Below are 26,903 nucleotides of genomic sequence, written 5' to 3'. Positions count from 1 at the left end.
CCAGCTAAATCCAAGCCTAAATCTTGAAATCTTTGTACGTCCACTTCTCAGTAAGCTTGCCCTTTCTCTGCTTCTTGAACGGCACGCGCTTTCTAGCATCGACGCGGCCACGCACAAGCAAATTGCGATAGCGGTCCTTGAGCAAGTTGCCCTCTGGCTTCAGTGCACGCAACGAGTCCTGTAGCTCATCTGGCAGCACAATTTCCAACTCCTTCTCGAGCAGTGGTAGCCGACTCACGGCCTTGCGGCGTAGAACAGAGTCGTCACCCTCGCTCTCACTGCTGCTTCCAACCTCGGCCTCTACTGCTAATTTCTCCTGTTCCTGCGCCTCAACCTCTTTGGTAATGCGTTTCAGCTGGCGAAGTTGTTCTTGCTTGCGCTTCATGGCACGCTCGTGATTGGCTGCCTGTTCCTCTTCTTTGCGGGCCTTGATGCGATTACGCTGCGCCTGGGTCTTGCGCTGCGGCCGCTTAGCAGAGGCTTTAGCCGCGGCAGCATCCTCGGCACCGCTCTCAAAACCCTCCCATGCCGAGTCTTCCTCCCATTCTGATAGGTCAAGTTTAGCCTCAGCCGCCTCAGCCTCAGCAGCAGAACGAGCAGCAGCCTCAGCACGCTGGCGGTCAATCTCTATTTGTTCCAGGCGTTTCTTCTCGGCTTCCATGGCCTTAGCACCCTCAGTATCTAGCCGGTTAGTGTAGTCATCAAAGGTGGGGTTGTAGCTAAAGCCTCCGGTCGGTTTCTTAACGGCAGGAATGGCCTTGCCATTGGCGGCCAGTGAAACAGGCTGCTCCTTCATAGTAGACGGCAGCTTGGCCTTGGACGCCTTGGGAATGAAGTTGAATTCATCATCGTTGGAGGTGGTAACCGGCTCAGCGTCCCACAAGTCGTAGCTAGCATCTTTGACTTCGAGAAATTCACGCTCACCGTCAGCCACGCGACGCAAACGACTAAGTTCTTTGTGTGACACCCAGTCTTTGCGCAGGCGCTTAGTCTCAACTAGCCCGTCGCCAACTTTGCTATTAGCGGCAGGCCGTTTGCGCAAGGAAACACTGGGCACGGCCGAGCGTTGGTTGATGATCTCATCAGCCTTAAGGCCCCGCAGTCTGGTAGGGATGGACTTTTTGGAAGCGACGTCGCCTTTGGTGTCAATGTCGAACAGATCTTCAGATTCCTTTTCAGCGAGAATGCCACTTGAAAGGGGAAAGGGAGAATAGTTAGTATACAGACAAGTACTAGAGGGGAAGGACACAAAATAGAAGCCTATAGCCTCGCTCACCCTTGAATTATCTGGTCATTGCGCTCTTCTAGGCCTTGCTCGACTTCTGTCACGTCAATGTTTTTTCTCCAGGCCTTTTTTCCCTTTCTCGATGACTGCTTGTGTTGCGCAGGAGCGCTAGGCGCCGCTGAGAGGCCTTGGATGACGGGCATTGCGATTTAGTTTCAGGAAAGGGCAGAAGAGTAGGATTTGAGATGATCAGAAGGTTTAGAAGTAGTGGATGAAGCGCAGTCAATTTGGTCGGTCTTTCGGTAATGATAATCGGTTTTATGGTTGTGACAGGTTCCCGTGTTGGCTGGTCCCTTGTTGGCAGTGGTTCCTTGTAGACTTCACTTTATGATGAGAACCAGATCCAGAAAAAAAATCGCAAACCCCACGATTGATAAGATAAGATAGCAAAGTTACTATCTTATTTACACGTGATTCTTAGACCCTAATTACATCAGGGTGCTATGTCCTTTTAAACCCGTTAAGAGCTTAACCAAGAAGAGAAGAGCAAAGAAAGGCCAGTCCTTAAGCTTCGGTTGTTAGTAAACTAACGGCTAGAAAAAGCCAGAAGCTCTGTCTCATTTCTTGCGCCTTGTTCGTTGTCTTTTCCACCAACTGATTAATCCCTTCTTCCCCTTCATTTTTGGGCTCTTTTTTTTTAATTCAATATCAACAGATAACTCCAGTCTTTTCTGATACTACGACAAATCACAATCTTCTTTGCTGCTAGAAACAAGACAAATAACAGCCTCTTGTTCTTCTTATTTAGACTCAATTCTTCTTTATATTTTATCTCATATTTTGCCTCTATTACTAGCAGTGCCCTCCTCCCCCCATTCACCTACCTATAAGCTTTTTCTTCCCTTCTCTCCCTCACAGCATTATCATCAACCATGGCTTCCGGCGGTACCAGCGGGTCGTATAACACCCCGCTCAAGAAGTTCAAGTAAGCGGCTTCGCCTCTCTCCATTCCCCTCTTCTATGTCTGCTTCGTAACTAACCTTCACATCTTTACGTTAGGCTTGTCTTCCTCGGCGAACAAAGCGGTATGCTCTCATCTTCTTTCCCTCCCCTAACCCCTTCCCGCACCGGTCCCGGTCCCAATCCCGGTATCAATACCAAATGCACCGACCCGGCCCAATCCGAATCCGGTCTCAACTTCGGCAGCATCATCCGCCTCTTCCTCCTCTCTGAAACCGGCTCTGAGCTGGCTAACCATGGCAAATACCCCCTTTTTTAGTTGGCAAGACGTCTCTGATCACGCGCTTCATGTACGACTCTTTCGACAACACCTATCAGGCTACCATTGGCATCGATTTTCTGTCCAAAGTAAGTTGTTTCCCCTCCTCTGTCACTCCTAGCCGGCCCCTCTCCACCCCTGTGTAGCCAGGGCTTTGACCCATGAACGCCACGTTGATCTCTCGCAATTTATAGTTTCTAACGGAAAACCTGCCCCTCCACACAGACCATGTACCTTGAAGACAGAACCGTCCGGTTACAGCTTTGGGACACTGCTGGCCAAGAGCGTTTCCGCAGTTTGATACCTTCGTATATTCGCGACTCCAGCGTTGCTGTTGTAGTCTACGATGTAACCAGTAAGTGTTTTTGGTGTCTCTTTTCGAGAGCCGCAACAATAATAATCATAAAATTAACAATAAACACCCGTTGCTAATCACCATATTCTCTCTTCTCTCCCACAGATGCGAAGTCCTTCCAAAACACCAAAAAGTGGATCGACGACGTCCGCGCCGAGCGTGGCAACGACGTCATTATTGTTCTCGTCGGAAACAAGACCGATCTTAACGACAAGCGCGAAGTCACCACCCAACAGGGTGAGGATGAGGCCAAGAAGAACAACCTCATGTTTATGGAGACCAGCGCCAAGGTTGGCCACAACGTCAAGACGCTGTTCAAGCGGATAGCACAGGCTCTGCCAGGCATGGACGATGCCGGCGCCCAGACTGCGAATCAGAGTGAGCCCCCTAGCCATAGTCGCAAACTTTTCTTTTTCTTTTCTCTATTGTCGAAAAATCTGATCAATATGCTAACGACTTGGGCAACAGTGATTGACGTTAATGTCAACACGTCACCTACTACACAGGACGGCTGCGCCTGCTAAACGGCCTTACTTCCGCATAACCAACGCCATTCCCTCTTCTTCTTTTCCTTGCTATGCCCCGTTATGTCCCCCCCTCCCCATCCTCTCTCCCCTAATCGTTTTTTTGGATCCCCCTTTGTTGGCTTCTAGGTACATACATTATCTTACTTTATAAACATTGTAAAGTTCCGTGTCTGTTATTCCCTCCTGTTTTTCCCATGGAACACTATTTGTCACGTTCTGTCTTGGGCTTGGTCTTAGTTAGTTAGGGTTTCTAGCACGTAAGACCTTGACCCCCTCTACAAAACTCATTTTCGCACAACCAGAGGTGTGCATCAGACTCTCTAAGCTTTCTGCACACTGACAGAACCATCCTGCATGCCAAAATACGCAGCTACTGGTTTCTGCGCACGCTTCTTGCCCTGCTCCTCGGCCTGGATACCATTTATTCCATGGAACAGGCCCGTCTCAACGACGCCCTCAATGTTCTTGAGTGCCGCAGCCAGCGCGCCAACTTCCCAGCAGCCCGGCTTTTCTCCATCTTTAGTCAGAAGCAATGGCTCAAACGGCGCGTCAATGATCCAGTTGCCATTATCCGTCACACACTCGCCTGCCTTGGCTGGTAGGCCCGAGCGGATGGTCGGGTTTACTGAGCCCATTTCTTTCAGGTCCTCGATAATGTCAACAGCGAAGAATGGTGAGACCTCAATTGGGACTCCAGCTTTCCAGGTAGTGCACAGTCGGGGCGAGATTTTACGATAGTCTGAAGAGGCGGGGATGAAAAAAAGGCAGCGTTAGTATAATACACACATAAGCAAGTGAAAGATAAAGTAGTTTCCTGGCACACTCCAGTTGCCAGATGCACGTTAATACTTGGCAACTGGTCCTCTGTCCATGTCGGTACATACCTGCAACAACAATAAACTTCTTGGCGCGAATTGCCACTCCTTTTTCCTGCAACAAGCACGCACCGCCGCCCTTGATGCAATTCAACTCCTCGTCAACCTCGTCCGCGCCATCAAATGCAACATCCAGCGTCACTGGCCGGCCATCAGCCCCTATCGGCCTCTCCGGTAGCTGGCAGACAGCCAGGCCCGCGTCACGGATCAGGCCCTTGGACTGGCTTCCAGTCGGAACGAAGACCATATTCTTATGGAATTCGACGCCCTTCGCAGCAATAGCCTCAACCACATAGACAACTGTGCTTCCAGATCCAATGCCAACGTATTTGCAAGTCGTGGCATTCAAGTGCTCGGCTACAGCTTGGTAAGCGGCGGCTTTTTTGGCGGATTCGACGAGAGTAGATGAGGACATGGTGTGGGTTTGTCTGTGGATGTAAGTGCAGGTGTAGATACGTGCTTGATTGCGAGATCGCGGGTAGCTGCAGGTCACAGTTGCGTCTTCTAAAACTACAAGATTGCGACTGGCACTGGTATAGAGCCCGCTGTTTGTGTTTGTGCTGAAAGATCTGTAATTGAGAGAAGGGAATCGAAGAGTTGAGTGGAAACTGGCGAAATACTTTCCGCGAGACTTGAGTTGTAATAGATTGCGGGTGTTGTTGCAAGACAGCCTTGACATTTCCAATGTCACAGTCCCCTCAGGATATTTACAAGAGTCATTTCAAAAGTTAGACTCCAAACACTTTAAAACAGATTATGTTCCATAAGAATAAGGGTTAGTAAACATTTATTCCGAATTTATCTAACCCTAGAAAGTTAACAAATGCCGCTACAAGAATAAAAAGGGTTTGTTTGTTTGTCTAGCAAGCAGTAATATTTTATTGGCCAACGATGTGGACGGGAGAATACTTATCTTTATAGAGGCTTTCTATCTCCATGCAAGAAACCTGTGACCCGCTGCAAGTCTTCCGAATATACTATAACGTTGTTACTATGTCTACACTAATAGTCATTAGAGCTTCAATCGCTGTCGCCATCACCATCTAAAGCAGTTTAATATTTACTGCACAGGCTTGTGGAAGCTGTGGTTTTAAAGGGTGGTAGATCACAGCTATCAACAGAACTACATTTTTGTTCTGTGAGATAAGGTAGAAGTTAGGGGTTGAAATGAAACTATAGTCTTGAACAGTCGAGATAATCACCGGCTAAAAATCGGAAATACCAACACAACTCATCGAACCCTAAGCGTCATAGCTGGCCAAGCTTGTGTCCCTACATCTAGCTTCTTGTACAGTGAGATGACGACCTTAAAAAGTGTGAGGGCTGCGCAATATTAGCAAAGCTAGACCTGGGCGAGAGCCTCTCTACCAAAACGCAACTACCGTCTTCGCTTACTCTGCGACTATAGTCTACGTGACAGGGTTTCCATTTAGTTGCCAACTATTTTGCACAACCAGGGCGATTACGTTCCTGAATACCCCGTCCCGTTATTAAGGTCCCAGTCTCCTCATTCATACACCGGCCCTCTCTCAATTCATGCCCTTGTGAGTCTGAAATGGACATCTCGACCACAGGCACCCACCGTGGCTCACCCCACCTCGAACAGCATAACGATAGTGCACAAACATCAAGCGCAGCAGACGAGCCATATATCGAACAGAGTTTTGAGGACGACAATTGCGACGGTGCCGCTAGCCCTTTACATACAGAAAATACATACAGCCAGTCTCAAGTTGATATAAATAATTCTGGCTTAGGCCAGGATGTATCATCTTGGGCAAGTGCGGCTTTGCCGGGGTCGCCATCTTCTAGCATAAATGCTAGAGAAATAGTTGTCAAGGGAGATAATATTGCAAATGTGGTACAACCACCACAAAGTCCACAACAATCTATCAAATCAGACTTGGACGACGCAGCTTCAATACAGGTATGCAAACATAGCCCATGAGAGTTCACATGCTTCTGATAATGCCACGGTATCTAATACCTTTGTCCAGGGCTCATTTCTCTCATCACCTGGAAGCAGCATCCTCCCATCTGCTGCAATACACAGAAGCGATACTGGTTCCCCTGCGAGAGGGCTTCACTCCCATACATTGCGCCCGTTCGATCGTAGATTCTCGTCGCGGATTGTCTCGACTTCCTCTTCAATTCATTCACGGCCGACATCCCCAGTTCCAGGTACTCTAGCAAGCCATGTGCGTAATTATTCCGTAACGTCACACTTTGCTTTTGATCAGTTGGGAGCGGAAAGCCAGTCACCTCCCTGGGAGGTAGTGCGATGGACGAGACTGAATAAACTTGCTAGCCTAGCGTTCTCGGAAATGGGCAGACGCAACTTCGGTTCACCCACGTGTCTCGCTATTGCGTCATCAATATTCGTGGGCACATCAAAGGGCTTTATTTTGATGTTTGACTATAGCCAAAACTTGAAGGGTGTGATAGGTTCTGGGACTAAAGCGATCGAGTGTGGCGCTGTCACTTCCATTGCTATTTCGGCTGATCATTCTACTGTGGCTGGAGGCCATATGAACGGGTCCATATTTACTTGGGAGACTAGTAAACCAACTCGGACCTTTCTCTCTATTCCTCCCATCGTTGTTACTGACAAAGCAGAACGGACATCTGATGGTCATGTGCCTGATTCCGCTGTCATTCATCTCGGGTTTCTGGGCACACGGCGCACAGCTCTAGTCTCGGCAGATAATCGTGGGATGGCTTTTTCGCATCTTGCTACGCGAGGCACTGGAGCTCTAGGACGCACAGTCAAGACCAACCGCATTCTTGGGCGCTATCCCGATGCCCTATTAACTAGCACTGAACGACCAGTAAAACCCAGTACAGTTCTTGCCTTTGCGCCATTGCCCCTGGGAAATGCCGAACGTGCTACTGATAGCATGGGGCTCACTGCAATGTTGACGCCATATCTGCTTGTTATTGTCTCGACAACACCAGTTGCACAAACCCAACACAAAGTGGCCCGCCCAAAGAACGCTGGTTCCCAGAGTGCTCTGAGTGGCTGTCTCTCGTGGTTTCCAGCCGGCAAGCTTAAAGTTGCCGATGCAGAATCTGGCAGCGACATCAGCAAGGCAAAACTCGTATATTGCTGGTCCAACATCTTGTCTGTGATGGATGTAGATGAGGTATTACCAGAGAACTCAAACAAACCCCCTACACTTGAATTTCGAACTAGAAATCGATGGAAGTGTGATGAAGCCATTGTCGCTGTACAGTGGCTCAGCCGCTCTGTGATAACAGTACTCACCGCCACCCAGCGGCTTGTGATTATAGAAGATCGGAGCATGCGTGTCACAGATGCCTTTGATCTCCTTCACAAGTCTATTTATCATGTTGATTTCTTCTCGCAACAACTCCGCCCATTAATCGGGCAGGTCGATGTTCAAGATGATAGGAACGAAGCTTCTACGCATAGTGTTGTCTGTGATGCATTTTATATGAGCCTCAGAGTCTTCAAGGGCCGATTGTTCTTGCTTGGGATCGAAGACCTGTCCATTGGTGCTCTCTCTAACTGGTATGACAGGCTTGTGGCCTTGATGAATAACGGGGACTATGTCGCTTCTATGCAACTAGTCATATCTTACTACACCGGTGATTCAGACAAACTCACCGTTGGCCTTCCTGAGGATGCGACAATCCGCCAATCTATCGTCTCATCAAAAGCATTTGATCTTATGACAGAGTCCCTAGCTCATATTGCGACCAGACGCAAAAAGGACAGCACTTGCATCTCCGAATCAACTCTCAAAGATCTTGCTGATGTGTTATTTTTAGCTTGCAAGACTCTAGGGAACATTGACTTTCTTTTCGATGTTGTCTACGATTGGTATGAAGAGAACAGCTATCAAGGCCTTTTTCTAGAGACCCTTGAGAAATACATAGTTGCAGAGGCCATTACGGTTGTTCCACCGGTCGTGATGAAAGCTCTGGTTTCACATTATGTTGAAAAGGGTATGGAAACTCGTTTAGAGGAGATGATATGCCACGTTGAGCCAAGTACATTAGATCTTGATCAAATTACCGCTCTATGCAAACAGCACGGGCTGTACGACGCATTGATATATGTCTGGAACACTGGCTTAGGCGACTACATCACACCTCTGATAGATCTCCTTGATCTCTTAGTTCATTCAGTTTCTCTCCAAGAATCTGCTTCAATGCAAACGAAAACCCAAGGATGTAATGAGGTACACAATGAAAATGCTGCCAAGATCTTCCCTTATCTTGCCTACACCCTCACAGGCCGGGTTTATCCTATGGGCGATATGTTAATGGAAAAAGATGCTACCAAGGCCAAATCAGAAATATATTGGTTTCTGTTTTCAGGCCATAGTGTCGAGTGGCCCCGTGGCAGCAAACAGAAATTCATCACCTGTCCTGATCGGCCTCAAGAGCCGTCATTCCCTTACCTGCGCCTAATCCTCCGATTTGACGCTCCAAGCTTCCTCAGTGCAATGAACGAGGCCTTTGAGGACTCCTTTCTCAACGACTCCCCCGATAAGCAAATAGGAGCCAATATCGGTGGGGATGTTCCAGAAGAACAGGTCTTTGGGCTTACTGTTGATCGCCAGTATATTGTCTCTATCCTACTAGAACTTATGGGGCCTTCAGTAGAGTTTTCCTCTAGCGACACAATCTACTTGGATATGTTTATTGCGCGCAACCTCTCCAAGTTCCAGCAGTATCTGATATTCCCTGGCTCCACACTCACGAAAGTTCTTACTGAGCTTTGCCAGTATTCTGAACAGGACCTGGTGGAAGATGCCCAGCTGAGCGCTGAGTATCTCTTATCAGTCTATCATCCACCTGATATGGATGTGCTGATGCCGTTGCTTAGGGAGGCCTCCTTCTACCGCATATTAAAACGCATTTATTTATCTAATCGAGAATACGGATCTCTTGTCGAGGTCTACCTTGAGGATCCCCACAACCAAATCGCAGTATTTGATTGTCTTGCCGATTGTCTTCGTACGGCAAAGAGTTTGACGCAGAGGCAAAGAGACTCACTGTACGACGCGATTTCGAAATATGCCTCAGCCCTCATTCAACTCGACCCTCGAACAGCTGCCATTACATTTGCCACACAGAATCTCTCTCTTCACCGCCGAATTCTGGATTCAACGATGGATTTTCCACATGCTCAATATATGTATCTCAAAGCACTCCTCGAGCCTGATGCCAGCCTAGAAACTGTTGACGAGTCAGTCACAAATGACCAGGATCTGGTTGAGCTATATGTGCGGCTAATGTGTGCACATGATACAAGTCATGTTTCCGACTATATTACATTGCACCACGTACCTAACTTGCGCTTAGATAAGCTTCTCGAAACACTAGAAGATACGGGTGTGGTTGATGCAGTAGTGATTTTGATGGCCAATCAAGGGCTCATAAAAGACGCCATGGCCCGCCTTGTTAAGCATCTCGAAACGCTAGAGATTGCCTTCAGATACACTTTTACCGGATCCAATTATTCTACCAATTCAAAGTCTACAGCGGATGATCTGCTCCAAAGTGTGCAAAAGTTCATTCATGTGGGCATTTGGCTTTGCAACAAGCAACAGGTCTTGGGGACCCCATTTGAAAGTGCAAAGTCTAGAGCAGCGATTACACCGGCATCGAAACGTTCGTCTATGATACGCGAAGAACCTCTATCTGACACTGAGTCTCTTTGGTTGACTCTCATTCGAGCTTCCGTCCAGATGACGAAATCTCTTTCTCTTGACATTGATGATTTCGTGACGTCAATCGACCTAGATAGAGAGAGACTTGAAATACAAGTGCGCTCCCTTGTTCAGCATGTCTTTACGGCTCTTCTGACCGCTACTGCGAATTTAAATCTTGGCGTTGAAAACAGCCATTCTGTGGATGGCAATGTAACCTTCCTTCGTATTTTACAAGCTTTTTTGACAGATGAAGCCGTCTCTTCACCAAGTTTGGCTGATCTCCGGTCGGTACTGTCTTCGATTTTTGCAGCCTATGCATATGAAGAATCAATTCTCCAATTATCCCATAGGCTATTGAACCAAAGCCTTTTCCTGAGCATGACTCAGTCGATCCAACTGAAACAAAGAGGATGGAGACCCCGAAGCTCTACTTGCGAAGCATGCGGTCGCCGTCTTTGGGGTCCTGGAGTTTCTGGTAATATTTACGAGGCTTGGGAATTAAAGCAAGCGCGCAAAGCTGAAGAACAGAGAAATGACACTAATTCTGCCCGCGGCTTGGTAGACAGTAGAGGCAAATCAAAAGTTGCAGTTATTGAAAGCAACAAGTTGGCCAGTGGTCATCATGATGAATGGCCAGCACCATCTTCGATTCAGCTGCAACAGCAGCAACAGGAGGAACAGCTGACCACCGACTACCATTCAGGAAACGCAAATCCAACACTAGGTACCACTAGGCAAGATCTAGGAGTAGACCGCCGCCAAGATCTCGATGATATCGTGCTCCTTGCATGCCGGCACATATATCATCGGAAATGTCTTGAGACAGAATCTAGCACCATGAAGTGCCCCAGGTCACATTGAGAAGAAGAGGCAATAGTCGAAGAGAATCAACGAAAGAGATAGTAGACACTATGGATCAAAAGGTGTATGGCATTTATAGAGTAAGTGCCTTTGGGTTGAAAAGTTGCTCATCAAGACCCTAAATTTAGATGGGAGGTTTTGGATAAGCTACGTAAATTAACTTCTTCCTGCTCCCGCTTTTTTTTCTTACATAAAATCAGATATTTGCGTAAATATGATCAAGAAGATGGAGCTAGGTGTATAGTAAAAGCTCTCTCTCCTCTTAAGGCTTTCCCTGAGATCATACGTTTGCTCTTTTCCTGGAAGAAAAAAACAACGGCACGTGTCGTGAATATATCATAATCAACGTGGTATAATCATTTGATATTCTATCAACTAACGCCACAGGTTTCAAGGGAGGCATCATTGCCGAGGACTAGCTACATAGAATCACACACGTACATTTTTTATGACTCTAGTAAGCCCTCAGCGATATTTGATAGATACTAATGACGATTCTCTAGTGTTTGAATGACGTTTGACAATATTCCGATGTGCGTTATGGTTCCGTGATGACTCAGGATTCATATTTTTATATACCGCCTCACAGTAAAAGTATCATAGCATTTTGCAAGCTCAAATCATATCTCTTTTCCCAAACGTCCCAGCCCAATCATCAGGAGCTCTTTCAACATGACATGGCTGCAAATATTGGGAACCAATCCTATATGCCATTTCTAACCCCCCCTCGTGTCTCATCATTTAGAGGGTCTTCCATCTACAAACTATACACCAAGCAACTCATTAGGGTTTCCCATAATCTCTAGTCTCCTTCAAAAAGGGCTTGATTCTCATATATAATGCCTGTGTGTAATTTTCTACAAGGGAACCGCAATGAAGGAGGCTAAGCCAAAGCCTTTTGTGATGGGGCAGCCTCGGCTTTTATGGGGAATTCATAGTGAAGAGGATATCAATAATGAATATATATGTCCCTTATTTTGATTCTAGTTTTATTTCCATTCGTTTTCATCCGGAAAACTTTCCATACTTTGCCTATACAACAGTCATCAGGCTTGCGACCAGCTACTGTATCTTGTCCCACCTCAGAAAGTGAGAAAAGAGACAATAAACGCCACATGTGTTCTCGAAGCCACATAACTGGACGCCACATCAAGACGCACAACATGTTAAACTGGGGATCATCAAACTTTTTTTCCTCTCAAAATATTCTCCCACTGTCACAATCGCCATAGAGCTTCTCTTCTTCTCTTCTCGTTGCTTTTATTTGCTTTGCTTCTACGAGCCTAGCATATAGGTCTCGAGGTCTTGAAAGCAGTCTTGTGCTTTGATATTGCGAGACTCAAAATGATCAAGGTAAGCCTTCACTCAGTCTATAACCCCAGTCTGTACTATGCCTCTGTTGGTGATGAGAAAAAGCAATTAGAACCGCTGCAATTAAGCACCTTGTTGTGCTTGTGATTCGAACGTTGCCTTTATTCTGAAAGACAATCCATTGACTGTCCGATAAAAACAAAAACAAAAACTTGACATGTTTTAGCCAAGTTACCATTCTGGGCATTCTGTGCTAACCAACTCTGTGTTGCTATCTTGTTGCATCACATACAGATACAATGACTCTCCTCCAATGTTTCAGGCTACGGGCCATGTCCCGGAGTCTCTCTGGTCCATTTCATCCCGCCATCTTGGTAGCTACATCTCTTTCCCATCCCCTCTTGGCGCTCCACTCCCATTCAGTCCATCGATGGAAATCGTCATCTCATAAACCGGTGACCGGATCTGCAGTCTCCGAATCTCTGCTTTCGGAAGAGGAGGAGTTCTCATCGTTCAAGCGTCAGCGGCTTGAGCGCATTGAACAAGCACGCAATGAAGACCCATCCGTGCCAGTTGAGCCATATCCCCGGCTACAGCACCGTACACCCCCCATGTCGGTTCCAGAGGTACGCGCTCGCCATGACGATGCCTCGGACGCCATCAATTCGGACGTTGACGGCGTGACTGTCTATGGTACGGCCCACCATCACTATCACCAAAACCCATTCGTGACATGACCTAAACTATACCGTGTGTCGTATGCATGTAAAGTGAACAGAACACCTGTAGCTAATCGTGGGATTCTCTGTCTTTTTTCTTCTTTTCTTTATTGCGTAGGCCGCGTTTCTTCAAAGAGGCAACATGGCAAATACCTGCTTTTTCTAGACATCGTAAACGAGTTCCGCTCCGTGCAAGTCATGGTCAACTGGAAACACATATGCGAGGGGACTCATCTCCGTCATGCTCGCTTCCAAATGTTTACACGTCTTTTGGAAAGGGGCGATCATATCTGTAAGCCAAGCTGCTTGGGATCCTAGACATGAGATACAAAACATGTTCTCTCTTTGCTCTCTCCCATCGCAACTACCCACACACTACACCTTCAGATCACACTCAGATCCTAACCATGTCTCTATTTCTCTCTTCCATTAAGCTGTCACTGGGCATCCTGTGCGCTCCAGCACGGGTGAGCTGACCATCAAGGCCGACTTTCTGCCCGAGCTGCTCGCTCCTGCCATGCAGCCCATCCCAACCGAGTACACCGACGCGGACAAAAAAATGTCGCGACGCCACATCGACATGATGATTACGCCACAGGTTTCGGACACACTACGTATGCGCTCCGATATCATTCGCTTCATTCGCGATTTCCTACAGAGCCGCCGCTTCATAGAGGTGCAGACTCCTATTCTAGCCCACAACGCCGGGGGTGCTATTGCCCGGCCCTTTACCACGTCGTCGACCGAATTCCCGTCCCGCGAGTTGGCGCTTCGTGTGGCGCCTGAGCTATGGCTCAAGCGTCTAGTTGTCGGTGGCATGCAGCGCGTGTTTGAGATTGGGCCAGCTTTTAGAAACGAAGGTATTGACCACACACACAATCCCGAATTTACAATGTGCGAGTTCTACAGTGCCTACGCCAACCTAGACGACCTAATTGCTCAGACTGAGGACTTGGTCCACGGCCTAGCAATGGAGGCCCACAACTCCATCAAGACCAGCCTCAAGTCACTGCCACCTCTTGACCTTATGTACTACCAGCGCCCCTTTCAGCGGCTTGAGTTCATCCCAGTGTTAGAAGAGCGCATGCAAATCAAGTTCCCCAACCTCTCTACGTCCACGGCTCTGCCTGATACGCTCACGGCATTGGCACTATGCGGTATCAAGCTCCCCGGCGAGCCACCGGCTACTATCGCTAAGTTGCTTGACCGACTAGCTGCACAGTACCTAGAGCCCGATTCTTTCATTAAGCCAGTTTTCATCACCCATCATCCGGCCTGCATGTCGCCTCTAGCCAAAAGCTACGTGTGTTCTGTAACAGGCCAACAAATTTCAGCACGCGCTGAGTTGTTTGTGCAAGGTCGAGAGATTGCAAACATGTACGAGGAAGAGAATGATCCTGAAGCACAGCGCCGCAAGATGACGGAGTACCGGGATGCGGTTCTTGCAGCACGTCGAGAGAACACCCATGGCAATATGCTGCCGGACGATGCGATCGATGAGCTAGATGAGGTCGATATGGACACGGGTGAAGTGGTCCATCATGCCAGTGAGGACTTTTCCATCGGTTACAGCAACGACGGTGACCTCAACAACCAGTCTGAGCCCGAGTCTCAAGGCTATTCTCATTTAAGCATAAACGACGACAACGATAGCAGTATATCTTCATATGCAATCAATGAAGCCAATGCGACAATCGACGAAGCACCGCCCATTGACAACCGCTACATCGAGGCACTTGAGGCTGGCCTACCCCCAACTGGTGGCTGGGGCTGCGGCATCGAGCGGCTGGTAATGATGTTCACGGGAGCTAAGCGCATCAGCGACTGCTTGCCATTTGGAACGTTGAAGAATGTGGTCAGCCTTGGAGCAAATGTAGGTGCGGGCGGGCGCGAAAGGATTAATCGTAAGAACAGGAAGATTCTACGGGACGAGCGGCAGTAAGAGGTTGACAAGCGGGTGTGGGAATAGAGAAATGGGGTGAATATTTGGTAAGGGTCTGTGTATTATTATTGTTACGATTATTACTGCTACTGCTACTGCTACTGCTACTGCTACTGCTACTGCTACTGCTGCTGCTACTGCTGCTGCCGCTAGTGCTGCTGCCGCTGCTACTACTACGTCTACTTTGATGGCCAACCACGGCCGTATATATAGGATGGATTTCAAACGAGCCAAACTCTGGACATACTCTAGAGAGCGCATAACAAAATTAGAGGAGGCCAAGAGAAGAAAGGAATATGAACATGTCATATCACTTCTGCCAAATGCATGAACCAATCAATCAAATTAGTCACTGGGTGCGAGGCAGTGTTGCTGTGTTAGCGTCGCAGCTATCGGAGGAGAGGGAGGAGAAGAAAGATAACAAAAGAAATAAAATAGAAGGAGGGGGGAGAGAATGAGGGGAATGATATTGGAGAGGGGAATGGGCCCCAATGACATCATAGACGGGCATGACGACAAATGACAGAGGGGTGGTGACAGATAAGATATGTATACACATTCTGCATTGTACGGTGTGTACATGTACAGTACATAATCCAGGCAGGAATGCAGCACACACAGGAATGGAAGAACAAACGTATGCGCCTATGCCGAGCTATCACAGTCTTCACTTCTACCATCTGACCACCCAGTCACTTTCGAGTCTTGGCACTCTTACTTCTTTCTTATTTTTCTTTCTTCTGCGTCTTCTACAACAGCAGGAAAAACAAATCGGGAGGAGTAGGAAGAAAGATGACCTGGAAAAAGAAAATAAAAGGGAAAAGGGAAGACGTCATGTGTCAGTTCACCATCTTCCTCTGAGGCGTATTTCTGAGTCAGTCACATGGCGACTACGTGCATCTTTGAAACCTGGCTTTAGGAGAAGCAGGAAGGAAGAAGTAAATAGAAATAGTCACACGCTTCTAGTACGTCAAAACAAGTCTGCTTCGGCCTTTCTGTCAATCACCTTACGTCTTGCGCATTCGACTAGTATTATAGGGTTATAACCCCTAGTACTACTACTACTAACTAACCCTTGTTTGGGTGACTTGTCTTCACTTCACGCGGCCCACTTCTTCTCTCTTGGTTATCTCGGTGGGAAAATTGAAAGAGAGATCCGAAGAGAGATTGGGAGAAAGAGGCTCAAACTTTCAGCTATTAAAAATAAAATAAAAAAGAACGAAACCGAGGCTCCGACACGAAGCAAAATCCCAGTTATCAAAGCTTTCATTCTTCTTTCCAGCTATGGAGCTTTTCTTTAGCTTATGAATTTATTGAGGTGGTAGTTCTTGATATTAACGACACTTCGCTTAGCGGCCCCGCTTTTACTTTTTAATTCTAAAAAGATAAAGAAAAACAAAGAGGTAAAATCATGTTTTAAGAGCACGACAGAAATACAAGCGGCTAGCTCGATGCTTTATAAGGTGCAGCTCGAAGATTCAGGCCTTTTTTTTATTTTTATTTTCGGTTTCCTTTTGCAAAGAATGTTTGTATTTTTTTTTTAGTGGGAAGCCACATCACAATGAGATTCTCGAAGACAAGTAATATATGACAGCACGTTTGATGCATGTATGCATGTTATGTCTATAGCGAGGAGACAAGTGGAGATAATCAGGTTCTAGGCCATAGAATATAAGATAAGTTAGGGGGACTTGGAGTTTGGTGGTGATAAAAGGGGGCAGAAAAGTTTGGCATTTTATGAAAGGAAAGAATACCGAAAGTAAAAACTAAAAAAAAAAAAAAAAAAAAAAAAAGGCCTGGCCTGGCGTCTTATGATTTGGATGGGCTGTCTGTCTGACCGAAGAGGACCTTTGATTCAGATAGAGACACAAGACAAGACAGGGCCAGGGCCAGGGCCACGGACAGTTCGAGTATCTAGATACAGCACTGTGTTGTTTATACGCACTGTCCACAAGTACGGTGTACACACTACATCGTGAGAGTCAAGGGCAAGACAGAGGAATGGAGACGGATGGAGAACAGACCAGTAGAACTGAAAGAGAAGAGTCGTAGAGTCGTATCCTCCAGGCTGATTCAAAACAAGCGGATTGGACTTGGACTCGGCAGGAAATCACAGGGCCTAGCATTCGAAACCTTCGCAGAAGAAAGGAAAAAAAAAGCAGGACGGGCCAGTGGGGGAGAGGAGGGGACGTCTGGAAATGGCAGTGAGATGTGAGATGAGACGGTGGGTGGTAGGACTAGTACCAGAAAAAGGAGACGAGAAACAATGCTGAGTTTCTGGTTGACTTTGTTTGCTCTCAAGTCTGACGAGTTTCCTGATAAACCTTAGGGTTACAAGCTCAGACTCCTCAAACAGCAGCTAGTTATTATGCCTATGCTGCCGTTGAAACAAGGTCACGAGCGGAAAACGGAGCCTTTCTTGATTCCTGTGTTTAAGGGTTTCACCAATGCACGAACCAAGCGGCGGCGTGCCAAACATTGAGCACTGCTTTTTGCAAAGGACAGCAGGAGATATGACTAAGACGAATAAAGCCCGAAAGTGACGATCTTCCTTGGAACGAGACGAAAGGGAAAGGGAAAGACAAAAGAGAGAGGCTGACCCATATTTTCAGTGGTTGCTCATTTCGGGGAGAGGTTTTGGTTTCTTTTGTGCTGTGCTTATGCTAGGTTGGGCTTGACTAGGCTGGGGTGCTCGTGCCTCTGTCGCGTTCAGAAAAGAGAGACACTGTGAGAACGAGCAAGGCTCTAGCTTTTCTTGGTTTTAGCTTGGTTGAAGTTCCTGGCTGGGTTGAGCATTGACCTTGGCTAAAACTGGACGAAGGAAAGAAGAGAGTAAATGTGTATGGACAAATAGAAATAGATAATACGCAAGCCAGGACAAACAAGACATGGCATACACGCGTGCGATACATACGGGTACAAGACTGGCAAGAACAGACAGATGGATGGACGCACATCTTGGTCTTATCTCCATCTGTACATCGGCTCTGCATACTTGGATGTACCTGTTGGACGTACCTGTTGCTAGTCCTTGTTCTATGCCTTTGTTCATGCAATGCACAACTGCAACTGGGTTGCGTGTATGCAGAATGTGCGTACATACACAACATGCAACACGGTGCATACACGGCGGCCGCCACCTGCCTGTACTGTACTGTACCTGTTTTGGTGAACTGCAACAGAGCTTCTGTGCGATGCATGAGGCTGCAGGCAAGCATTGCTTAACATTTGAAGCAGGCCCCTCTAGTTCTGCTCTTGGTCTGCTTTGCTCTCGCCCTCCAACTAAAACAACACTAAAGGCCCTAAAGGCCCCCCCCCTTCTTCGCCCCCTCACAGAACTTCTGGAGCTAGAAGCAGAAGAGCCCCTATAGTTGCCAGGAGCTAAGCCAAGGTGCGGCGGGCCCCTCGAAAACAGTAGCAATACTATAAAACCATTGGATTTTATTTATTGCGAATCTAGTGCCAAGGGTCCCAATCCTACTGGCTCTTCTATTTCTCTTGTTGGGACGACGCGCTAGGACCCCTGGCCCGTGAACAGCATCAATGAAATAAAGGTGGACCGACTTTTGCTTGAAGCCACGGATACGACACGAGATGAGAGCAAGCAAGAGAACGATGGACGACGGGCCTGCAAACAAATTGGTTGAGTGGACTGTTCGGTTGGTGTCAGGGCCAGCAACAGAAGCAAAGCCCTCCTTCATATTCCTTACCCAGATTCACGCCTTAATCATGACCAATATCAATATCCCAGACCAAGCTAATTTTGGTGCCTCTTCGCTGTCCAATCCCGGGCCATAAAATGAAAATATCAAATCAAAGGGCCTGCTTGGGACAAGACAAGCCAAGCCAGGGCCTGAAAGACACCGCCTAATTATGCAGCTGGCCGGTTTTATTCTCTCTTTTGCTCCGGTTGTGCGCTTTGCTAGACTCCCAGGGCTATAGAAGCCTGTAGAAAGAACAGATCCAGAGCGTGGCCACGACAAAGGCATGCCATGCCAATGCACTTCCATCAGGCCACTTTAAGACTGGCTTCCCATTTCGCGTGATTGGGCGGCAACGTTCAAACAAATGATGGAAGGGTTAGCAAAAAGGACGGGAATGCAGAGATGGAGGGGTAGCGGACGGGCCTTGTTTGTGGCGGTGGTGCTGCTGCTGGAGAAGAAGAAAGAGAAGGGCTGTATCAGGCCAGAGAAGATGCTGGTTGCGGGAGCGGAGCAGAGGAGAGCAGAGCGAGCAGAGCAAAGAACAAGGCGACAGCTAGCTGGCACGATAAAGTCCGAGGAAAAAAAGAGGAAAAATCCTATAAAAAATAGAAAAAAACCCCCCTCAGAAGAAAAAAGAGAATATAGAAGCATACGGGCGACCCCCGGCCAAAGCAACCAGCCGACCGCCTCCCAATATTGCCTGTCAGGAGTACCACATGTACAGTGCGGTACAGTGCAGAACGGACTGAGGAGGGAGGAGACTCAGGAAAAGGAAAGGAACCCCTTTTGTCCCCTTCTGCCTCCTGCCTCCTGGCTCTCCCCACTTGGCTCTCCTTGTCTCTCCTTCCTTCCTTCTTCGTGTCGTCTCTCCTTCCTTTCGCGCAGGACACCGTACTGTTTGTCTCCCACTGTACTGTATACAGCGGCTTCCTGGTTCTCTGCTCTTTCCTCAGGACTCGTACCCAGTTTTATTTTTTGCTCAGGGCTTGCTTGCTTGGCACCATTCTGGACGCAGCTTCCACAGATAAGTACCGTGACTGCCCTCGCTTTCTTCACACTTGTCCTCTCCTCCTTTCCCTTCCTCTCTTTCTCTCTTTTCTCACTGCACATCCATCAGACATTTCTTTTCCCTTTCTTTTCTTTTATTTTCCTTTCTGACTTGCCGACGCCCATCCTCCTCCGTCTGTCTCTTCTATTGTAATAGTCGCTTTCTTTTCTGTGATACCCCTAGTTTTTTCTAATCTTCCACGGCTTTACCTTTGATACCCGGATTCTAGTCAATCCACCGAACTCAAGCCATTCATCTCATTAACTCGATTGACCCTTTTGATACCAAGCTCATCTCTCCCCTTTATTTCTTATTACCAACAATTCTAAAACACTCAACCACTCAAAATGTCTGCTGAACAGAAGCCCACCGAGACCGTCGAGGCTGTTGCCCCCGTCGCCCCCGTTTCCGCTGAGACTCCTGCCGTCGAGGCCACCGAGACCACCACCGAGGCGGCCGCCGCTGCTCCTGCCTCTACTGAGGAGACTGCTGCCGCTCCCGCTGAGGAGGCTGAGGCCCCCAAGGAGGAGGTCAAGCCCATAGAGGAAGGTGTCCTTGAGCACAAGGGTGCTAGCTTCCCTAAGAACTTCCTGTACAAGAAGGACAACTTCTGGTTCGGCACTGATGCTGTCGAAGCCTCTGTCCTGGCTGCCTACCGTAAGCACGAGAAGAACTCGGAGCTGAGCTTCGAGATCTCTGCTTGGGCTGCTGCCACTGGCAAGGGACTGCTGTTTTTCGGTGACAAGGCGGCCCCGTCTGTCATTTCGCTGGTTGACGCCTCAGAGCCCACCACCGAGGGTGTTTCCAAGTTCACCGTCGTTGCCAAGGGAACCAAGTACCTGTTCAAGGCTGCCAACGCTGCTGACCGCGACAACTGGGTTTCCCAGATCAAGGAAAAGACTGCTGAGGCTGCTGAGCTGGCTAAGACTGTCCCTGAGTCGGAGGAATACAAGGCTGCCTACGAGGCACTGAAGCCTACTCCCAAGGCTGAGGAGCCCAAGGCTGAGGAGTCTGCCACTGAGGATGCTCCCGCTGAGGAGGCCAAGTCTGAGGAAGAGGCCCCCAAGGAGGAGGCTGCTGAGGAGTCCAAGACCGAGGAAGCCACCAAGGAGGAGGGATCTAAGCGTCGTTCTGCCTCCCGCAAGCGCGTCTCGATCCTGGGTCTGGGCTTCCTGGGTGGAAAGAAGGAGAAGGCTGCTGTCTCTGAGGAGGCTAAGCCTGAGGCCGCTGCTGAGGAGTCCAAGGCTGAGGAGTCCCCCGCCGCTGAGGCTGCTGCTCCTGCCGAGGAGTCTGCCGCTACCGAGGAGGCTGCTCCTGCTACTGAAGACGCTCCCGCTGAGGAAGAGAAGAAGGAAGAGGTCCCTGCCACCAAAGCCTCTAAGCGCTCTAGGTAAGTAATGAGAAACTGAACAGCGATCATGAGTTGGCGCTAACCCATACACCAGTGTCTTTGGTTTCCTGAAGAAGGCCCCCAAGGCCGAAGCCCCCAAGGAGGAAGCTCCTGTTGAGGAGGCCGCCCCCACTGTCGACGCTCCTGCTGCCGAGACTCCCGCTGCCGAGACTCCTGCCGCTACCGAGGAGGCCACCGAGGCTGCTCCCGCTGCCGCGGAGGAATCGGCCCCTGAGCAGGCGAAGACCGAGAGACGCAAGTCCTCCCTGTTCGTCTTTGGCAAGAAGGAGAAGACCTCTTCTGACGACGAGGCCGAGAAGACCGAGAAGACTGAGAAGTCTGGCTTCTCTCTGGGCAAACTCCGTGCCACCATTCGTGGCCGCAAGCCTGCTAAGGCTGAGGCTGCTGCCCCTGCTGCTGAGGTTAAGGAGGAGGAAGAGGCTGCTCCCGAGGCTGCCAAGGAGGAGGCTGCCGCTGCTCCTGCCACGGAGGAGGCCAAGGCTGAGGAGTCTGCTCCCGCCAAGATTGAGGGTGCTGCGCCTGCTGCCCCCGTTGTTGCTGCTACCGCCTAAGCCGGAAAAAAGCCCCGTAAACTGGCTTTAGCGTTACACCTATTTTATACCCTTGACACTATTGATGTTGTTTTTTACTCGCTTCCATTTCGTTCACTTTATCGTTTTGCTTCTATTTCCCTTTTGATTTGTCCATTTCTGATTTACTTCATGAAACATAAAAATCTTGAACGGGTCCGCATCCCAACACTGGCATAACCAGCAACGGAACAGCAGCAGTAGCAGCGGCAGCATGAGATGCGGCAGGATGTGGCTAGCACTAAGGTCTTGAACCAAGACCCTGATGTGTCGAATTCTTACCCTCTAATGAATATCCCTTCTCCCAACCCCTCTCTGTTCTCATCCCTTTTTATATTACCCATTTCCCAACAAGGCCCACCTTAATACTGATCAGGGGACGATTTCCACTTGGGCGTCGATCTTTGCGAGGATCATGCACCCTGGTGTAATTTCTCACGTTCCTTTTATTGGGTCTGGGTCCTCTCCCCTGTCCCTTGATCCTGTGTTTTTTATATCCATCTATCTGCCTTTGGCTGTCTGATCTGTTAACGATGCTATTTGGTTGTTTTGCTGTTACTCTGTTCTGATATCCTCTCTGCCGTTCCTGTTCTTTTCGTCAAGTTATTATACCAGCTTTCGCATCTTGTAGTTTTTTACTCTTTCCTTTTTGTTCCTAGTTCCCCCCACCGATTGCACTCGTACTTTTTTTTTTCTTTGTTGAATATCAAATTTGTTCTCGAGACTGTCTGAGTAATCCGCGTACTAGAGATATATGAACTGTGCCATTGTATGTGCATGTATCAATTTGTCAGTAGTATTAGGCGTACTGTGATCCGTTTTGTCTGTCTTCTATATACGTGGACATATTATTCCCACTCCCTCAACTACTTCTAGTTTGCATCTCTACTTCCGACTTGACAGGCTTCGACGCGGACATGCCTCGCCCTGATCGCTCACTCTGCCTGACTCGCTCACTAAGTCGCTTCGCTCGTCTCCCAGGTTTGGGGTTGATGGCATATGGGCCGGTGGCCGCGGTCGTTCTAGCCTCGTCATACCCCGCGTCTTGGGCGCTGGGCTGTGCGAGCTGGCTCCCTGGGCTGGTGGTGGCGGGTACAAGGTGTACGGAATCGTTAGCGACGTCGGCCGCTTTGGCTTGCGTGTCGGCGGAGAGGATGGGGTATCGGTCAAGCCTATATTCATTTTTGGGTCCGAAGGCGGAGTTGCCGTCTGCGCACCACTGCCGTTCGTTACTGCGATGATGGAATTGACCTTGGCAATCAATTCACCCATGCGGAACGGCTTCGCAATAACTCCATCCATTCCCAGTTGTGCCATTTCCTCCACCACTGCTGGCCGTGTATACGCCGTGACGGCAATAATTAGCAGCCGTCGTGTCAAGCTTCCATCACGCTCCAATGCGCGGATTTGTCGCGTGCACTCTTTTCCGTCCATGACTGGCATCTCTAGATCCATCAAAATTACGCCAATGTCGAAGCCAGAGCCGCCGTTCGCCGCCCAGAAACGTGATCCGCGTAGTTGCTCTAGGGCTTCGGCTCCGTGCCGTGCGATTCGCACTATAGACCCCAGCTTTTCGAGCTGTCGCTTTGCTAGTGCCGCGTTGACTGTATTGTCTTCGACGTACATGATAAATTTGGGTGGTCGGCTGGTCGTGCTAACATCGCGTAGTGTCTTGGTTGAGGCGTGTAACTGCTTCTGCGAGCCTTCGATAGCGCTTGTTGTACATGCACTATCTACAGCTGCCACGGCTGCAGCATTATTCGGGCCTACGATGTGTAAAGGGTGTTTTTCTGCTGCCATTTCGGCGGCTGCTGCGCTTCTAAGCACTGCTGGTTGTCGGCCATTGCACTGCTTCATCTTGATGTAGAACGTAAACGTTGCACCAACACCCTCGTCACTCGCGACACCTACCCGCCCCCCTTGTAGCTCGACTAGATTGCGGGAGATGAAGAGCCCGAGCCCTGAACCGCCGTACGTCACGTGTGTGCGCGGTGATGCCTGCCAGAACCGTTGAAATAGTTGTTCTCGTGCAGATGGCGAAAGTCCTGGGCCTGTGTCGGTCACGGAGATGACTAGGTTAATGGTACGGCCTGAGCCCCACTGGCTAGCGGCGGGGAAGTGGCAAGACCCGGCAGAGGGGCTCGAGGGGTTTGAAGAGTCTGAGGCACTTGGAAATTGCGAAATGTTCTCGGGACGCGGGGGCAGAAAGTTAGTCCCGGTAATCAGGGGGCATTTATCAAGTGTCAGCGCGGAGGAGTAGCTGCCGCTCGCCGGACTACCGTCAACGTTATCATAGGCAGCTGCTACTTGTACCGTCACAGATTTGCGGGGCTGGCCACTCGTGAACTTGATCGCATTTGTCATGAAGTTAATAAGCACCTGCCGCAATCTCATTGGGTCAAACATCGCCCATCCTGCCAGTCCCGTTGTCATCATGCTATCGTCAACTACACATGACAGCCGAATGCCGGCTGCTAGTAGCTGTGGCTCATGCATACGCAGAACCTCACGAACAACTTGGAGTGGCTGGGCTGCTACGGGTGCCACATGCAGCAGATTGGCGTCCATTTTGGACAGCATCAACACATCATTAACGATGCTGGTCTGGTGGTTGACGCATAGTGTAATGGCCTCGGCTGCTGCCGCAAAGCTGTCGAGCAGTGCTGTGCGCTCGGTCCGAGTTGTTGCTGCTCCAGCTCGAAGTGCCGCTAGGCCCGTAGTGATCTCGTCGGCGCTCTGCATGATCACGCCGAGCGGATTACGCATTTCGTGCGATGTCATATCAATGAACCGGTCCTGTCGCTGCTTTTCCTTCATTGCTTCCTGGCGCTGTCGGGCCTGGAATGCCTCGGCTTCTTTCTGGGCACTGATGTCAGTGATACATCCAAAGACCAGTGCCGTTGTCGACGTGCTGCGCCGTAGCGGGTACGCGTTGAGTAGGACCCATGTTGATTGTGGAACTGATGATTCTAGAATTGGGCAGTGTCCTCCGGCAGTTTCAGCGGAGTCGTATGTTTCGCCAGTCTCGGATCTTGGGGGACGTGGTTTTAGCCGGAACTCATGTGTGAGTGCGTCGGCACCACCTAAGAGCTTCTTCCATAACGCCTCAACACCTGACCGGTCTTCGTCGCACACACTGTCGAACCAAACAGCACGTGATGAATTCTTATCGTGTTGCGACATTTGCGCCCACATATTGTTACAGAAGATGATGACTCCGCTGGCACTGGCCGTGAACAGGCCCACTGGCAAAAACTCTACCATGCGGGAGTATTTGTGCTCACGCTCATTGAACATCTTCTTAAGGTAGATAACCCGCTTTTCGAGCTCGCTGTGGCCTTGCGCTAGCTTATGCGCCTCTTCTTGGCCCTGCCGTAGCAGAACCTCCAGGCTGGTAAACTGTGTGGCTGAAATACGTAGCTGCGAGCACATGGTCTGGAAGAATTGCGTATAGGCAGCGTCCAACCGCCGATGGGGGTTGAGGCCGAGCACCACAAAACCTAGCGTCACGCGGCCACCTAGGTCTGAAGCTGCCGTCTGATCTAGCTGTAGTTGTGCGCGAATGCTGGCCGCCGTGCTGTCGAGCTCGATCGGCAACACCACTACTGTATCGACGTCTGGCACATCCAGATTCTCAACTAGTCCGCTTGCTAGGGTATTATCGCGTTTGGAAAACATCATCAAGCTCTGGCGAGCCATGGCCTGTCGCAGATATGGGGCAAAGCCTGTGTCAGTGCCATCGAGGTCCGCTTTCCGTGCTGCTACTGGGTGGCCTTCAGGAACACCTAGAGTTCCTTCTAGCATTACGCCCGGGGGGTACTTGGGCGATGCTGGTTCACGATCTAGGATTTCAGACGCCTGTGAGACAGATGCCTTGCTTTTGAGCGAGTACAATAGTGCAAAGGTTACTTCGTCCTGAGCCCCTTTAAAGCCGCGCACTAGTGCTGCCCAGAATGAGTCCATGCTGGTGGCCTTGCGTGTCTCGTCCATCATGTTACGTAGTACGAATTCGCGCCGTCGCCGTAGCGTCAACGGCGTTGTCTCGTACATCCATGCTATCACGCCTTCCACAGTTCCGGCCTCTCCAACCGCTGCTGCCATTGACCACGTCACATAAACGTCCTCCATACGGCCATTGCGCAACACCCGGTTCAGCTCTTCGTGCTTTAATATACCCTCGCCTTTGTTGAGAACTGCTAGTAGAAACGGCTTGAACCGATGGTACCGCTTGTTGGGAACGTTTTCAAGCTCCCGGCCGAGTGGTTGTGGATGCATGTCGCCTAGGAAGTTTTTGTAGGCTTCGTTGTAAATCAGCACTAGGTCCCTGCCCCAGAATAGCATGGCGGGGTGTGCAGTGCTGATGATCATGTTGGCCATGGCGCGTAGCGTCTGCGACCAGCCAGTAATCGGTCCGAGTGCTGTTTGTGCCCAGTCAACAGACCGTAGCGTGCGCATGTGTGGCGGCATGTCATCGCTTATTTGAATCTGCGTCCAGTCAAACGAGGTTCTGTTGTATTGAAGGGCTGGCTGTATCTTGTGGTCTGGGAAAAGATCCGGTTGTGATGATGATGCATTTGGTGGTGAGTGTGTATTTGGCATTACCGAACTGCTGCTAATTACGCGGTACCGGCTTTTGAGTACGATGGCAGTCCATGACATGCCTTGGAAGATGTAAGGTACTGTGTTAGACTGCTGGTCGGGATTATTTCCTGGCGATTGAAGCGCCCATTTCTGGAATTGCATCGCCCTGCCTGTACTAGTACTGGTGCTACTCTCGGTTGCCGCTGGAGGTGATAGTACGGCATCAGAGAGGTCTCGCGACTGCCGCAGTGCAGGGTTAGCATATGTTAAGCATAGTGATAAGGAATATGTGGTGTGGGCGTGATTGCGGGCCCGTTCCAACCGGGCTAGGTCAATGGCGAAGGCTGGCCGAGGATCGTGCTCAAGGAACTCAAAGGCGCTGATGCACTGGAGAGTAGTGTTTTCCACAAATCCAGCGGCTGATGGTGATGCTAGTGGAGATGGAAGTGGCGAAGGCGGACGGAAGCTAGGGGCGGGACGGAACTTCCTGACGTCTTCACCCGGTAGGTATGTGTACGGTTGTGGAGAGGTGTCTCCCTTGGAGGCATCGCCTAACTGGCCGGGCGCTATTGGCACCGTGCCCTTGTATAGCGAGGCTTTTTCCGTAGATTCTGGCGCCACGGCGGAGGAAATCGGTGTTAGGGATAGTAAGGGCCGTGGGTCGGACGATAGATTGTACATGTTGGTGAAGTTCATGGCCCTGGCGTTGAGGAGAACGGGGAGAGGGAACAAGTGGGCCGGTCCGACAGTTACTAGAAATATGGGGACACGGATACCGAGAGTAGGGTTAGCAAGCCAAAGAACTTTGCAAA

At 49.4% G+C, this 26,903-nt stretch overlaps 8 protein-coding genes across 8 annotated transcripts; 5 read left to right on the top strand and 3 right to left on the bottom strand.

The window, feature by feature from the left end:
- Nucleotides 1–16: 16 nt before the first annotated feature.
- Nucleotides 17–1,428, bottom strand: HOO65_070111 (60S ribosome subunit biogenesis protein NOP53; the record flags this gene model as incomplete). Its single annotated transcript, XM_071005036.1, has 2 exons — nucleotides 17–1,190; nucleotides 1,277–1,428. 2 exons carry the CDS (start codon nucleotides 1,426–1,428, stop codon nucleotides 17–19), a joined length of 1,326 nt encoding a protein of 441 aa, XP_070856829.1.
- Nucleotides 1,429–2,157: 729 nt separating this feature from the next.
- HOO65_070110 (Ras-related protein Rab-6A) lies at nucleotides 2,158–2,504 on the top strand (the record flags this gene model as incomplete). The annotated part of the gene is made up of 2 exons (XM_071005207.1): nucleotides 2,158–2,210; nucleotides 2,285–2,504. 2 exons carry the CDS (start codon nucleotides 2,158–2,160, stop codon nucleotides 2,502–2,504), a joined length of 273 nt encoding a protein of 90 aa, XP_070856828.1.
- Nucleotides 2,505–2,533: 29 nt separating this feature from the next.
- HOO65_070109 (Ras-related protein Rab-6A) lies at nucleotides 2,534–3,383 on the top strand (the record flags this gene model as incomplete). Its single annotated transcript, XM_071005147.1, has 4 exons — nucleotides 2,534–2,593; nucleotides 2,730–2,859; nucleotides 2,965–3,237; nucleotides 3,328–3,383. 4 exons carry the CDS (start codon nucleotides 2,534–2,536, stop codon nucleotides 3,381–3,383), a joined length of 519 nt encoding a protein of 172 aa, XP_070856827.1.
- Nucleotides 3,384–3,706: 323 nt separating this feature from the next.
- HOO65_070108 (Ribose-5-phosphate isomerase) lies at nucleotides 3,707–4,676 on the bottom strand (the record flags this gene model as incomplete). Its single annotated transcript, XM_071005121.1, has 2 exons — nucleotides 3,707–4,083; nucleotides 4,271–4,676. 2 exons carry the CDS (start codon nucleotides 4,674–4,676, stop codon nucleotides 3,707–3,709), a joined length of 783 nt encoding a protein of 260 aa, XP_070856826.1.
- A 1,909-nt stretch (nucleotides 4,677–6,585) lies between these two features.
- On the top strand, nucleotides 6,586–10,806 carry HOO65_070107 (vacuolar assembly sorting protein vps8; the record flags this gene model as incomplete). Its single annotated transcript, XM_071001250.1, has 1 exon — nucleotides 6,586–10,806. The coding sequence occupies one exon, from the start codon at nucleotides 6,586–6,588 to the stop codon at nucleotides 10,804–10,806; it is 4,221 nt and encodes a 1,406-aa protein (XP_070856825.1).
- Nucleotides 10,807–12,416: 1,610 nt separating this feature from the next.
- HOO65_070106 (Lysine--tRNA ligase, mitochondrial) lies at nucleotides 12,417–15,109 on the top strand (the record flags this gene model as incomplete). The annotated part of the gene is made up of 4 exons (XM_071004888.1): nucleotides 12,417–12,810; nucleotides 13,003–13,128; nucleotides 13,271–14,709; nucleotides 14,831–15,109. The coding sequence occupies 4 exons, from the start codon at nucleotides 12,417–12,419 to the stop codon at nucleotides 15,107–15,109; spliced, it is 2,238 nt and encodes a 745-aa protein (XP_070856824.1).
- Nucleotides 15,110–19,877: 4,768 nt separating this feature from the next.
- On the top strand, nucleotides 19,878–21,492 carry HOO65_070105 (immunogenic protein; the record flags this gene model as incomplete). The annotated part of the gene is made up of 2 exons (XM_071005008.1): nucleotides 19,878–20,920; nucleotides 20,976–21,492. The coding sequence occupies 2 exons, from the start codon at nucleotides 19,878–19,880 to the stop codon at nucleotides 21,490–21,492; spliced, it is 1,560 nt and encodes a 519-aa protein (XP_070856823.1).
- A 903-nt stretch (nucleotides 21,493–22,395) lies between these two features.
- Nucleotides 22,396–26,772, bottom strand: HOO65_070104 (hsp90-like protein; the record flags this gene model as incomplete). The annotated part of the gene is made up of 1 exon (XM_071001249.1): nucleotides 22,396–26,772. The coding sequence occupies one exon, from the start codon at nucleotides 26,770–26,772 to the stop codon at nucleotides 22,396–22,398; it is 4,377 nt and encodes a 1,458-aa protein (XP_070856822.1).
- Between the last annotated feature and the right edge of the window lie 131 nt (nucleotides 26,773–26,903).

The sequence above is a fragment of the Ceratocystis lukuohia genome (assembly GCF_044167205.1).
Source record: "Ceratocystis lukuohia strain C4212 chromosome Unknown Supercontig7_pilon, whole genome shotgun sequence".
Taxonomy (NCBI): Eukaryota; Fungi; Ascomycota; class Sordariomycetes; order Microascales; family Ceratocystidaceae; genus Ceratocystis; species Ceratocystis lukuohia.
The sequence above is the reverse complement of the archived record's forward strand: the minus strand, read 5'-3'. Positions and strand labels throughout refer to the sequence as shown.